Source organism: Antechinus flavipes, chromosome 2, assembly GCF_016432865.1.
Source record: "Antechinus flavipes isolate AdamAnt ecotype Samford, QLD, Australia chromosome 2, AdamAnt_v2, whole genome shotgun sequence".
NCBI classification, from domain to species: domain Eukaryota; kingdom Metazoa; phylum Chordata; class Mammalia; order Dasyuromorphia; family Dasyuridae; genus Antechinus; species Antechinus flavipes.
In genome coordinates, this window is record NC_067399.1 from 33,278,228 (window position 1) to 33,292,812 (window position 14,585).

The window sequence follows — 14,585 nt, forward strand, 5'->3', positions numbered from 1 at the left end:
AGCCCACAAAACAAAGTTTTTGTTTTTACATAGTCCGGCCCTCTAACAGTCTGAGGGAGAGTGAACTGGCCCCCTATTTAAAAAGTTTGAGGACCCCTGCACTCTATCTGAAAGGTTTAGGGACGCTGATCAATGCAATTCACAAATTCAAAACACTGATGAAGCAATTGGCTTCTTCGTCTCAGCAGAGAGCTGATCACTATAGGGGTGAAATTTTCAGATATGGTCCATTTATTGATTCGTTTAGTGTGACTCTACTTATGTATTACAAAGGTGAGATGTACAGGAGAAAGGATAGAGAATTATAGATGCAAAAGAAAACCAATATGACATAATACACAAAAGAAAAAAATAATTCAAAATGGGACAGAAACGAATGGGATGATTTTGTTACCAAAGTCTTAACTTTGAAAATAAACTAACAAGAGTTTTCTGTTTCAGAGACAATTCTCTTATTTATATACTTGAATATGTATACTTGTTGGTGATTAAATTTACAACTAATTTTTTTTTTTAACAGGACAGCAAAATGAAGCAGACAAATCTGTGTTTCAGGGTCATAAGAAGTAGTGCAGTGAATAGAGTTCTGGACTTGGAGTAAGGAGGACTCCCCTTTCTGAGTTCAAATCCAACTTTAGAAACTAATTTGTTGAGCCAATCAACTGTATTTACCTTAGTTTCCTGGAACTGGAAAAGACAATGACAAACCACTCCAGTAATTTGACCAAGAAAGCCCCAGATGGGGTACGAAGAGTCAGACATGACTGAAAAATGTACACTTTGGGCCTAGTTTTATTCAGCAAGCTCATGCTCCTAAGACATGAGCAGAGGCAGGAGCTTAAATTAAATAACAGGCATGAGCTTGCTGAATAAAACTAGGCCCAAAGTGTACAATCTTCCATCTTTCTGCACTGAATCTTGCTCCCTCTCCCATCTTCCCTGCCCCAAATCCCAGAAGAGGCAGACAAGATGTGACTTCTATTGCTGCAGAATCTCAAGGACAAGGCGGGAAGAAGGGGTCTCAGAAGTACGGGCTGGCGCCTCTTCCAGGCTTCGTAGATAATTTATCGTTTTATGGATATCTTTGTTTCTACGCCTCCTTAAGTGCCAAATATCTCCTCCTCTTACCCAACAAGATTTCCCTTTCAGAAAAAGACAGAGAAGAAATGATTTAGCCAAACACACATCTACTGCATCTGATGGTGTATGTGGATTTCATCATGAATGATGGTGGACATTTCTGTCTGCCCGGGGAGATAGTATCGTAGAATGGTTAGGGAGCCTGGCGCCTTTGAGCCGCTTCTCTTCTCCCTGAATCTCAAGACCCTCATGTTTAAATAATTATTTTCATCATAATAATGGCCTCCCTTTCCCAACTATGTACTGTGAGGCCAGATTTTTCTTCTTATACTTCAACTAAAAAAACATAGCAGGACAGATTGAGTGCAGGAGCAGCTCGAAGATTCCAGAAGTCTTGAGCAAGACATAAAAGAGTTGCAAAAAACGTAACTAATGAAGTCACGTTGTAATAAATCCATTATGTGCTAACATAAATAAAATCGTTTCATGGAGAATAGCTGTGTTTTCCAAAAACCCCACACAATTTAGGGAGAAAAGGAGCATTATTTTATAATGAATTTTTTTTACCATTTTAAAATGAATACATGGATGTTTTAAATTTTACCAGCTTTAATTTTTAATACAATATCAATAGCTATAATCCACATAAACAAAAGCTCTTTGGGGTCCTCAATAGTGGGGGAGTATAAAGGGTTTCTTAATCTTCTTAATCATTTGGCCAAAGGCCAGAAAGTTTGAGAATTGTTGGTTTTATGTGATTTCTAAGGCCCCTTTGAGCTCTAAATTGATAGTTCTAATCCCTCGTGGAAAGCATTTTGTTGGCAGTAAAGCATTAACATCAAATATTATTCTTACTAGACTATAAGTGACTTAAGGGCAGGGATGAGTGTGTGTGTGTGTGTGATTCTAGACTTTCCCAATGGAAAAGTAATCTAAGGGGGAATGTTAGAGGGAAATGAGCCCCCAGAATGTGGGAGGGGGCAGCTGTAGAATGGAAAGAAGGATGAACCCAATGGAAGAGGTAGTGGGCCACATGTGGAAGTCACTGAGTAACAGAGCAGAGCCGGCTAGGAAATGTTGGCGTGAGGGGAGGGAGCGGGGCACTCAGGAGTGCTCCTGCCAAGAGGGGCCGACAGATGACCTGAGCAGACTTGGGAGTGTTTAAAGAACACTTTAAGGAAGGTTGGTATAATGGAGAGAGCCTTGGCCCTGAAATCAGGAGGACCTGAGTGCAAACCTGACCTCAGGCACTTAACCCTTCCTGGCTGTGTGACCCTGGGCAAGTCACTTAACCCCAACAGCCTCAGCAAAAAAAAAAAAAAAAAAAAAAGAATGGGGCAGCTATGTTTGCTATATATTGAATTACTTGCCGTCTAGGAGAGAGTGGATGGGAAAGGCAGGAAAAAAATGGTTTTGTAAGGGTTAATGTTGAAAAATTATCAATGCATACATTTGGAAAATTAAAAAGAGAGAGAGTGGGACAGCTTCCAAATCCATAAGTAAGTAGGAGGGACTTATTATCACCGTGACTTTAGGCAAGTTTCGGAGGCTCTGAATGAGTCACTAACTGCAGAGCCGAGGCTGCTCTGCATCGAAAATCACTGGTCTAGTTCGAAATGAAAAAGGCCTCGGTCAGCCCATGGGGATATTCTACAGCCTTGACCTTGAGAACCACGTGAAATACTTGTGGTCTCTCCCACCGAGACCCTGGACGCCAGGTACCTCCAGAGGCCTCTCCGTCTTCCGGGGAGCTTTAAACTTGTACATGTAATCCAAGAGGTCCTCCTCTTCCTCGTCGGAAAATGCCAAAGGGTCCTTGCTCGGGGGTGGGCGCGGCTTCCACAACTGCACACCCCCCTCATTCACCTCTCCCTCAACCACTGGGAGTCCATTTAAAATCTACGCAGAGGAAGACAAAGTCCGGTCAGGGGGGTCGGGGGAGCGGCGCCCCAGGCCCAGGAGGAGGGCGACCACCCGTGTTAGAGCACACACTGCACACAAAACCCCAAGCAGGTTAGAAGCTCGGAGGCCCAGGGCCCCTCAGTTTCCCCGTCTGTAAATAAATGCCAGCTGCTCAGCTTGGCCTTTCTCCTTCACAAACGGGCTCCAGTTAAACCCAAAGGGGTCCCTTCTGTGGTTCCCTGGACATTCCGTCCCTCACCGAGATGAGCGGCCCCCATTATCCTGCATCTACCTGTCTGTGAGAGCCGGGATGTCCCAGCCATGGCTTACCCTGTGTGACCCCGCCTGGGGATTCCCCTTACCCTTTCCTCCTCCGGCTGAGGGACCCAGAGAGCCAGGGTCACACAACTGTAAGTGTCTAAGCCGGATTGGAACTCAGATCCTCCCCATTGCAGAGCTGGTGCTCCATCTCTGCTTGGCCACTTAGCTGTCCGCCGGGCCCACGGCAGGAGCCTAATAAATGTTCGCGGGATGGAATGACGTGACTTGCCCAGAAGTGATACGGGCCGGTGCTGGGCCAGTCAACGATCACATCATCTTTTTGTGTGTGTGTCCAAAATTTCCTGGTGTGTGAACGGCCTCTTCCAGATAGAAATGATACTCTGCCACATGGTTTCACTAAGTCACATATTCAGGGAACAAATTCTGCCGAGGCTGGGCTTGAGTCTGCTTAACAACCGCCTGTTAAGGGGGAAAAGCTCCAGCGGTCAAACAGAAGGCTTCCTAAGCCACATTTTGGGGGCCCAAGTACCCTCTGCGGTGTTTAACTTAGGCAACCTGGTCTCCTAGGCAGGGACTTAGAACAGGGAACATCCAGGTGCAGGTCCTGCTCCGGGCCACCTTACTGCAGGCTAGTGACTTAACCTGCCCGTCTTTTTTCTTATTTGAAGATCCCATCTTGCTCTAAATATGATTTCATATGATCTAATAACCAATGGCTTTACTATATCTCAGGAACTGTGCTGGGGGAGATATAAAAAGAAAAACCAAATTATCCTTGCCCTTGGTACACTTACATTCATACAATTCATACAATTGATTTGCTGGGATAAATGATGAGTCTAATATATAATAATATATAATAAATATTACATATCTATAGAATGAGTCAAATATATAATATATTACATATTACATATATAGAGAATAAGATTCAAATATATAATAATATATAATGCAATAGATAATATAATATATAATAAGATTCAATGATCACATGAAGTCAATTTGACCATGACTCATATTTAATAATTGACAGCCTTGATGCTTAATCAATTGATTTTAAGGAGCATTCCTCTGTATGACATAAATAATTCCATGAAAACTAATTTTTTTACACTAGTTTGAATATCAAAAATCAAAGAGTGGGGAAGGAAAGGGAAGATCTGTTTGGGGCCTCCAACTTGTTGTCATATATGGGCGAACACAGGCAGTGAGTTGGCGCGTAAAGGGCATCAGGCTTAGAGTCAAGGAGATTCCTCTTCCTGAGTTCAAATCCAGCCTCAGACACTTTCTAGCTGGGTGACCCTGAGCAAGTCACTTCACCTTTTTTGCCTCAGTTTCCTCATCCATAAAATGAGCTGGAGAAGGAAATGGCAAACCACTGCAATATCTTTGCCAAGAAAACCCCAAATGAGGTCACAGAGAGTCGGACACAACTGAACAACAATAATTTATAATCATAAGAGACACCATCATATGCATTTGGCTCCTTAGATGTAGGAGGGACTGAGGTAATGATCTATCTCAATAGCAATACCAGCATGTGTTATTTAAATGAAAATTTTAGGAAAAATTTAGGAAAAGGAAAATTTTAATGAAAAATTTAAGAAATACACATTTTGTTTTTCTGCCATAGTGGACATTATTCAGTTGGTGGAGAGGATGCTATATTTCTCATCAGAACATCCAAGTTCATAATCCATCTATGTCACTCATTCTCTTTGTGACCTTTGACTTGCAACTTCACATCTATTTACCTCGGTTTTCTCATCTGTGAAATGGGGAAGTTAGATTGGACCGCCGCTAACGTCCCTCCCGGCCCTAAATCCGTGATCCTGTGAATGATATTTCTGTAGTGATCCTCCCTGTTCTGATACTCGGCAATGCAGAAAAAATCCCTCTATATCATTTGTACCTCCTGTGTAGCAAGGTCTCCACCCCTGGAACGTGGCGGGCCGTGGGGACTTAGATGCTCTTAATTAAGAGATGTTGCTACGCTGCATGAACACTAGCCATGGGGAAATAACTGAATGAATCAAAAGTATTCGTTAAGGGAAGGTTAGATTGAGAATTTGGACACAACAGCTGTTTGCTGTTGCTCTTCCATGATGCGGCCAACAGGTGGCAGCATGGCAGCACAGTATTGTTAACTAGTACCGAGCAAAGGAACATGGCAGCTTGGGAGGGAGGGCAAGAGTCTTTCCCAGTGGCTTGTCCTGGCAACTTTGTACTGACCTTTGTCTCCTCAGTTTCCCTCCTCCCCCAAGACAGAGAATTTAGATATTTTCCACTTGTACTCATTTGGGTGGAAAAACATCGGTTTAACGTCAACTTACTAAAAGTGTGACTTTGTCAAGTTAGTGGCCAAGGATTTGAACTCGGATCCTTTGCCTACAAATCAAGTGCGCCCATGATATTCTTATGAGACATAATCCAGAGCCCCAAGCCCTGGATTAGGGATAGTGACATCAGAGTACCGAGGGGCTGCCCCTCCCCTGATCGACTTAAAATTTATATCCGTTTTGAACCTCCTGTTATCGTGGGCTCAAAATTTTTTGGCCTTATTAGCAAACATGTCCGCCAGACAAGCAACAGGTTCCAGACCCAGCTTCCCTCTTCAGACCCGTTAGCTCCCTGGTGCTCTCAGCCTCCCTCACCTCCAGCCCCCCTTATCCCCCCCAAAACACACACACACAATGTCCCCAAGTCGGCAAACACAAATTCACCCAAGACTAGTTAGTGAAAAACCAGCCCACACACAGAGCGGTAAATAAGTCAACGAAATCTCGTGCAAATCCCGAGCACTTACATCAAAGTCCCGTAATATTTACATAGAGAAAAGAAAAGAAGAAACTATTAGAATAAATCACACACACAAACACACACACACACATACGTACACACACGTTAGCATCTGGGAGCTTTTCCCTTTTTTGCTGTTGTGGGGCTGTGACTCAAGAGGAAAAAATTATTGAAGTAAAATCCGCATAAATAAAAAGGACCCCCCTTTTTGAGGAGAAGGATTGATTGATCTATTTTTAGACACAGAAATGTGTTCCAATTGCTGACGAGAGGAAAAATGAAGTTAAATTTAAGAAATACACATTTTTCAGTTCCATGGGGGAGGAGGACTTGTAAGTAGAAAAAGGAAAGGAAAATACAGGATCATATACAGAGTGAGATGCTGAAGCAGAGAGAAAACCGAGGCACAAGCAGGAGATATGGCATTAGGGGAGGCAGGATGAAGGCTATAAATACGTTATAACTAAAAACTATATAACAGTAAATTATTTTATTAAATCCCTATTGTTCCTCAAACACTATTCCCCATCTCCCATCTCTGAACCACTGCAATAGTTGTACGCTGTTCCTGGAATGCTTTGTCCCCTTATCTCTGCCTCTTGCTTTCCCCAGCATTCTCCAAGGTTCAGTTTGAGTACATAGGGCTCATATGTCCTTTTCCTCCTCCAGCTCAGGTGCTTCTGCCTTCCCCTGCTCTATAGTTCTTGTGTGTGCCCAGCTTCTCCCCCATTAGAATGTACTCTTCTTGAAGGTCGGGATCCTGTGTCTGCCTTCTCTACATCCCTAGGGCACAGTGTCTGAGACACAGAAAGTGATGAATAGATGCCTCTTGTCTCTTGGACAAAATGGGCAACTGAATTAGTTATTGCACGGGACAACTTACTGCCTGTTACTGACGGTGCAAACTTTAGGGTTTCCCTACGGTTGGAGTACCCGGGACATCTGCGTTGTTAAGAGATCATTTGTTTCTTTAAGAGAGAACTTTTTGTAACTCTCTCTAAGATATGGTACCGAGGCCTGAGTGGCTGTGCAAGGTCTCCGGCCAGATCTTTTGAAATAAGAAAAACAGAATCACCAAATATTAGCACCAAAAGGGCCCAGTGCATCACAGTGCTTAGCAGCAAGAGGGATATGCACCATCAACAAGCACTTATTAAGTACTTACTGTATATTAAGCACTAATTACTAGGGAGGAAAAAAGGGCAAATAAGTAGATACAAGCAAGATACACACAGAATAAATGGAAGGTCTTCTCAAAGGGAAGCGAAGGGACCAAAGCGGGTCCCATGAATTAAGCAGTTTTGGGCTGAGTTTTGAAGGGAGCCGAGAAAGCTGGGAGGTCGAAGTAAGGAGAGAGCTTTCCTGACATGGGTGATGGCCAGGGAAAATGCCCAGAATAAAGGCTGTGTTTGGAGAACGAGGAGGCCATGGTCACTGGATGCTAGAGTGGTGGGAAGTAAGAGGTAAGAAGACTGGAAATAGGGAGAGGGGCCAGGTTGCAGAGGCTTTTTAAAGCCCTTCAAACAGACCTAGGGGATCATTCAATTTAACTCAACCTTTTATTAATTGTAAGGCATTCATCGTGCCAGCCACTGGGGATCCCTGCCCTTAAGCGGCTTCTGCAAAGGACGTAACATGTACAAAGATAAGTAAATACAAGGTTGTTCGAGGAGGGAGACAGCATCAACGAGCAGGGAGGCTTCTCATGGGAAGTGGGACTTGAAGGAAACTGAACGTTCAGTGGGCAAAGATGGGGAAACTGAGGCACAAGCAGTCCCATGGCTTACTGAGGACCCCACGAGTCATCACACTGAACCCCCTCACTTTATGGGTGGGAAAACCAGGCCAAGAGAGGTAGAAACTTGCTCAGTGTAAAAAAGGGAGTAAATAGCAAAGGGAAGATTTGAACCCAAGCATACTTTAGCTACTAATGCGAGTCCTGCTCTGATCTCTTCAGCAGGGGGCAGACTCTAACGGAATAATAATGAGGCAGGCGGGTAGCTGAAGTGGCTAGAGGGCTGGACAGATCTGAGTTCAAATTCTGCCCAAGATATTTATTAATTGTATAAACTAGGGCAAGTCACTTAAATCTTTGGTAGCTTCAGCTTCCTCATCAGTAAAAGGAGGATAATAATAGCACCTACTTCGCAGGGATATTGTGAGGATCAAATGAGATAATCTATGTGATATAAAAAGCTTTGGAAACTTTAAAGTGCTACCTTAATACTAGTTTTTATAATTATTATTGTTATAGCCACCCCCCCCCAAAAAAAAAAAAAAAACTTGAGCTGGACTCAGTATTCAGTCACAAAAATGTGACCTGGTTTTACTCAATCCTTCATTAGCCACAACTGCCTGTGCTACCACCAACTCGTGGGTACATATGCAGGATTACTCCTATGTCCCAGAGCTCCTTCTTATCCCCATTTGGTCCTGTCTTCATCAGCAAGTCAGTCCTCAAGTCTTTGACCAGATGTGTCCAACGTGTAACCTTTGTGTAGCCCCAAACAACTTTCTTTCCTTCTTTCCTTTTTTCTTCTTTCTCTTTCTTTTTCTTTCTCTCTCCTTTTTCCTCTTCCTTTCTTTCTCTTTCTTTCTTCTTTCCTTTCTTCCTTTCTTTTCTTTTCCTCTTTTTCTTTCTTCCTTTTTTCTTTCTTGATTTTTTTGTTTTTTTCCATAAAATTATAATATGGAAATGTTTTACAAGATAGTATATATATATATAATTTATATCAGATTTCCTATTATCTCAAGGAGGAGGAAGAGGAAGGGGAAGGAATAGAATTTGGAACTCAAAACCAAAACCCTCCTAGAATTTAGGAATTTCTACATGCATCAGGATACAAAAAATTAAAAATCTAATCTCTAAACCAAGAGATCATCAAAGCATCTTTTGGTCCAGAGGAATGATAGAAGAGGAAAAAGGCAAGAAAGAAAGGGAAAAAGAGAAAGGATGGGGGAAGGGAAGGAGGGAAGAAAACAAATCAGCTAAGATGGAAAACCTAGTTTTACTCCCAGAGCCCAGGCTCCAAAGCCAGTCCACTCTGCTTTTTCAAATTAATCTCTCCCCAAAAGGGGAGATTCTGCCCCTCCAAGACTTGGGCCATCACTTTTTTAAAAAAAATTAAATCTTTTTATTTTCAAAACATATGCATGGATAATTTTCCAACATTGATCCTTGCAAAAACTTGTGTCCCAAATTTCCCTTCTTTCTCCCACCACTCCCCTAGATAGCAAGTAATCCAATATTTGCTAAACATAAAATATGTTAAATCCAATATATGTATACATATTTATGTGATTATCTTGCTCCACAAGAAAAATCAAATCAAAAAGGGAAAAAAATGAGAAAGAAAACAAAGTGCAAGCGAACAACAACAAAAATTTGAGTGAAAATTCTATGTTGTGATCCACCCTCAGTTCCCACAATCCTCTCTCTGGGTGGAGATGGCTCTCTTCATCCCAAGATCATTGGAACTGTCTGGAACAGACACACAGGGTAGGGACCAGAAAACTTTAAAATCCAGGCCAGAAGGCAGAAACTATCACATAAGGGAGGGGGAAAGCCTGTAATATTTCTTCGGGGAAAGAGAGAGGGAGCTTTTTAAAAAGTGACTGGCGATAATTGTAGAAATACATAGAGAAGAATTGCACATGCTTAACATATCATTGTATAACTTGCCATCTAGAGGAGAGGGTGGGAGGAAGGGGAGGAAAATTTGGAACGCAAGGTTGAAAAATTATTCATGCATATGTCTTGAAAATAAAAAGCTTTAATAATTTTTTTTTAAGTTACTGACTGTCTGTTGAAATGCTCTAATTCCTGACCTGCCGGGAGGCAAAGAACTTGACCAGGGGACATCAAAGGATTCTCCCAATTCCTCTCCACTCTAGGAGCCTAAACTTTTGACAGATAGCGTCCATGACAGTCATAAAATTTAAGACCTCATTGGCCATCCAGTCTAACCCGCACATGAAAGGGATATTGGACAAGTGGTTTTCAAATCTCTTTCTGAAGACAGTTAACGAGGAGGAACTCATTATATTCTGGAGTAATGGGCCGGTGCAGTGGACAGCGCCCCAGCTTGGAGTCAAGGAAAACCTGAATTGAAATGCGGCTCCAGACATTTCTAGCTGGGCGACCAAGTCACTTTACCCTGTCTGCCTCAGTTTCCTTATCTGTAAAATGAGCTGGAGAAGGAAATGATTTAATCTCTCCAGCATCTCCACCAAGAAAACCTCAAATGGGGTCACAGAGAGTTTGACAGAACTGAAAAATCAACTGAACATAAATATTTGTTGAATCAAAATAGTCATAGCAACATTTTTTTTTTGTGGCAGCAAATGGAAAAATGGCAAATTTAAGTAGAATATAAGGAAATATTACTGCACCATAAGGAATAATAAATATAAAGAATCCAGAGAAATATATACCTTTTATGAATTTAGAGGGAAGAAACAAGAGGAAAAGATACATAATATCTCCATCAATATAAATGGAAAAAACAAAGATAATTGGATGTTGTGTAATTATAATAACCAAGTTTGACCCTGACAAAGATGATGACAATGATAGTGGCCAGTATTTACATACTTTAAAGTTTACACTTATATCTTCTGATTCTTACAACAACCCTAGGAGATAAGTGCTGTTATTATCTCTATTTCGTTTAGTCAAGAAAACTGAGGCAGACAAATGTAAATAATTTGCCCAGGGTTACATAGCTAATAAATATTTGAGACTGGATTTGAACTCAGGCCTTTCTGCCTTCAAGCCCAAACCCCCTAGCTGTCCAGGCAAAGAGACCTGAAAATATAATGCTTCCCCTTCTTTGCAGACGGGGGAACACCTCTGGGGAACACTGCATCTACTATGAGACTCAGTTACCGAGCTGCTTAATTTCAATGAACTTCTCTCTTGTCCTCCCTCTTTTTAAAAAATTCTTTGTTACAGGAGATAGTTCTCTGGATAGGGGAAAGGGCATATTTAGAAATGAAAGAGAGGTCTATATATATATATATATATATAAATATAAATATATAATGTCATAATATAATATAATAAATATATATGTGTATATACACATACATATGTATGTGATATATATGATAGCTCTCAGATAGTTCTCTGGAAAGGGAAAAGGGCATATATTTAGAAATGAAAGAGAGGTCTGTATATATATAATATAATAAATATGTGTCCTATGTACACACACACATGTGAAATGCTTCTGGAGTGAAAGTCACTTATCCCCTCCCTGGGCCCAGGAAACTCTCTGTCTGCACCAGCCCCAGGTGAGCCACAGATCTGACTGGGGGCGGGAGTCTCCACAGGGGGAGTTCTTGCATGGAAGATGTTATTGCAGGACCAGACTCTCCTCAAGTCCAGACTTGCTGCACAGCTCCCAGGGTCACAGGCTGTGTTTAGGAAGATCAGAAAGCACGAGATTTTCCTAAAAATGTATCCCGTGATGCGTTCAGACAAATTCATTGGAAACAGCCTCTACCGGCTGAGAAAGAATTACTCGCAGAAACCTGTGAGATGCAGGAGCCGCAGGCCCTTCAGCCACCACGGAGAGGAGTGGGGTGGGGGTAGGGGGGAAGGTGGGGGACAAAGGGAAGGGGGTGGGAGGGAGGGGCAGCAGAGGAGAAAGGAGGGAGGTCTTTCTCTCCCCCCGGATCGCAGCCCCACCGCCCAGGTGGCCAGCGTCACCAGCCCCACCTTTCCTCCACCTGCTCTCCTGGGCTGAAAGTCGTCTCCAGCGGCAGAGTTTGCCAACGAGTCCGGCTGCGGCCCAGGGCTGGCGGAGGGCGCCACTCACTGCTCCGAACCGCCAGGGCCGCACGGCGAGCATCTGGGGCGTCGCAGGGGGTCTCCTGGAGACCTGGGCTGCCTCTGCGGGCCCAGAGCGGGTCTCCCAGCAGCAGAGGAGGTTTGCTCTTGGGCTCTCCGGGCTTTGGAAATTCCGGGTTGGCACCCGGAGGAATCGGGGCTCCGGCCCAGACTCCCAATGCCCGTGGGACTCCGGCGGGCATCCTCTGTGCCCTCAGTAGGGCCTGGAGAGCCTCAGGCCCCCTGCTTTCTCCAGCCTCAACTCCCTCGTGCCCATCTCGGGATGGTAGACAAACCAGGCAGCTCCTTCCCGGCTGCCTCGGCCCCTTCTCCAAAGGGAGAGCTATGGGGGCCTGGGAAGAACTAAGACTCCTCTGCCTCCCACGAAGCACAACACAAGGACCACGCAGCCGGAAGAGGCCCCCGGTTATGGTGTTAGAAGCGTCACAGCCATCGGGCCACCACACAAGGGAGGACAGGACCCTGGGTCCCTCCCACTCACCTTTCCGGGTCCTGCACGAGGTGCAGCAGGTACACACTGCCAGGGAGACAGAACAAGTTGGCCGTCAGTGATGCTCGGGGGCCAGCCGGGGAACCCACCCCGAGGGGCAAGCCGGAGCGATTCAGGGTCACAGCTTACTCTGACCTGGCAAGTCACTGACTCTTTCTGGCGGGCTCAGAGCGGGGGAATGGGGGAGACCCACAGGAGCCGGTGGCTGTGAGTTGGAAGCTCCTTCAAATCCCTGGAAAACCTTCCACAAAGTGACGCGGAAATGTGAGGGACAGAAACGCTCTCCTCCAAAGCCCCCCAAAGCGGGCTGTGGGAAGCCAGTCCTCCTCCAGAGAGGGCTCAGAATCCCAGCCTGTAAAGCTCTGAAGTCACCCTTCCCAAAGGAACTGAGAAAGAGAAGTGTTGTCCAGTCCCTGGGCCTCAGTTTCCCACTCTGTAAAAGTAGGGACCTCCATAGTCCTTTATGAAGACATCACTTTCAATTGAGGGGATCAAGGAAGGTTTTGTAGGTTTCTCTGCGCAGAAAGTGCAGAGGAGGGCCGCCAGATTGGGGGAGGGGGGGTTCATGCTACATGAGGAATAGATGAAAGACCTGGGGAGGGGTAACCAGAGAGGGAAGAGGGGAGGGGTATTTAACTGGTTTCACATGAAAGAAATTCTGCCGGTGGGGGTGGGAGTAGCTGAGATTATAAATGAAACCCCTTGAGCCCCAGACCCCACATGTCCACATTTCTCAGCAGGCAGCTAGGACGCTCATGGGATGGAGCCTTGGACATCAAGAAGTCTGAGTTCAAATCTACTTATTTACCGTGTGATCGCCTAACCTCTGACTGAAGAAACCTCAGTTTCTTCAACTGAAAAATGGAAATGATAGCACCTACCTCCCAGGGAAGGAAAGATAACATTTGTAAAATGCTTTGCACACCTTAAAGCACTATCAGTGCTACTTATGCCAGTTATGATTGTTATTATTCTCCTCTTGCTGGCCTAGAATGCCCTCCCTTCTTGTCTGCTGTTCAAGAAATAGAGACCCGGACGACTCGGTGGACTCCATTTGAACTTTGAGCCTCTGTTTTTAATTCTAGTGCATTTTCTGTTACACCCTGTGTCCCTTCACCCCCAGCAGGCCCATGGGAACCACCAGAAGTGGGTAATGGGCATTCCCGGGTTCCTCAAGGCCCACTCCACATCCCACCTCTCCCTTGGAGCCTTCCATGGAGGCCCTAATACTTTTTTTTTGAGGCAATTGGGGCTAAGTGACTTGCGCAGGTTCACACAGCCAGTAGGTTCCCGAGGCTGGAGTTTGAGCTCTGCTCCTCCTGACTCCAAAGCTGTCTCTGAGCCATCTAGCTGCCCCCACCATGAACCACTTGCGATGAACTAGCAGTAGCAGAACTTGGCAAGCAGAGCCCTAGAATTCCTCCCTTGAACAGACACGGCAGGAACAAGAGGACATGGGAGAGAAAGCCCAAATCCAGATCCCAGAGGCTGCTCGGAGCACTGAGGGTGGGGGGTCTTCCATCACAGAGCCCTGTCTGCCTGTGATTTGCTCCTCCTGCTCTCTCAGCAGACGGGGTGAGTCAGGAGCGGGGCCGCGCGATACCATGTATGTCTAAAAATCGCCCTGAGCCCTGGCCAGCCCTGGCAGACACTCACGCTCGGGGGCAGGCCCGCCCGTCCCTCTCTCCCACTCCAAGACGCTGCCTGACAAAGCCGGACTTCTGGAGCTGACTTAGCTTTCCTTGCCCGGCCGGTCCCATCACCCCACTTCCCGGAGCCCCCTTCTCCATCCCAACGAGGACCAGGTTCCCTTCCTTCTCACCACCCCGGCCTTCGGAATAAAGAGGGAGTCGGGGGCGTGGAAAGGGAGCTGAACTGGAAATCAAAGGGCTAAAGTTCACCCCATGCTGTCCTAGTCTCTGAGCCTCAGCTTCCTTCCTGTAAAACTAGGGACCTCTGGAGTCTTTTAACTACAGAGACAGGGGAGGGAATCAGGGAAGGTTTCATAGAAAAGAGACAGAGCTAGAGCTGGGCCCTGAAGGACAGGTGAACAGAGGCATCTGGAGGGCAAAGACTCTGCCATGCTTTTTATCTCCTTCTAGGACAGTTTTTTTTTAACTCTTTAATAGTTCTTTTTGCAGGAAGAAAACCCTTTCCTCCCTCTTCCTAAAGCAG

General features: G+C 45.0%; 1 protein-coding gene across 2 annotated transcripts in view; it reads right to left on the reverse strand.

Moving 5' to 3' along the window:
• REEP1 (receptor accessory protein 1) overlaps positions 1 to 14,585 on the reverse strand; it is a 130,265-nt gene that overhangs the window by 4,499 nt on the left and 111,181 nt on the right. For both annotated transcript variants that reach the window (XM_051974390.1, XM_051974389.1), the window contains 2 exons: positions 12,402 to 12,437; positions 2,803 to 2,960 (listed from right to left, as the gene is read on the reverse strand). In XM_051974390.1, the coding sequence (XP_051830350.1) occupies positions 2,803 to 2,960; positions 12,402 to 12,437 (194 nt within the window). The remainder of the gene's footprint in view (positions 1 to 2,802; positions 2,961 to 12,401; positions 12,438 to 14,585) is intronic.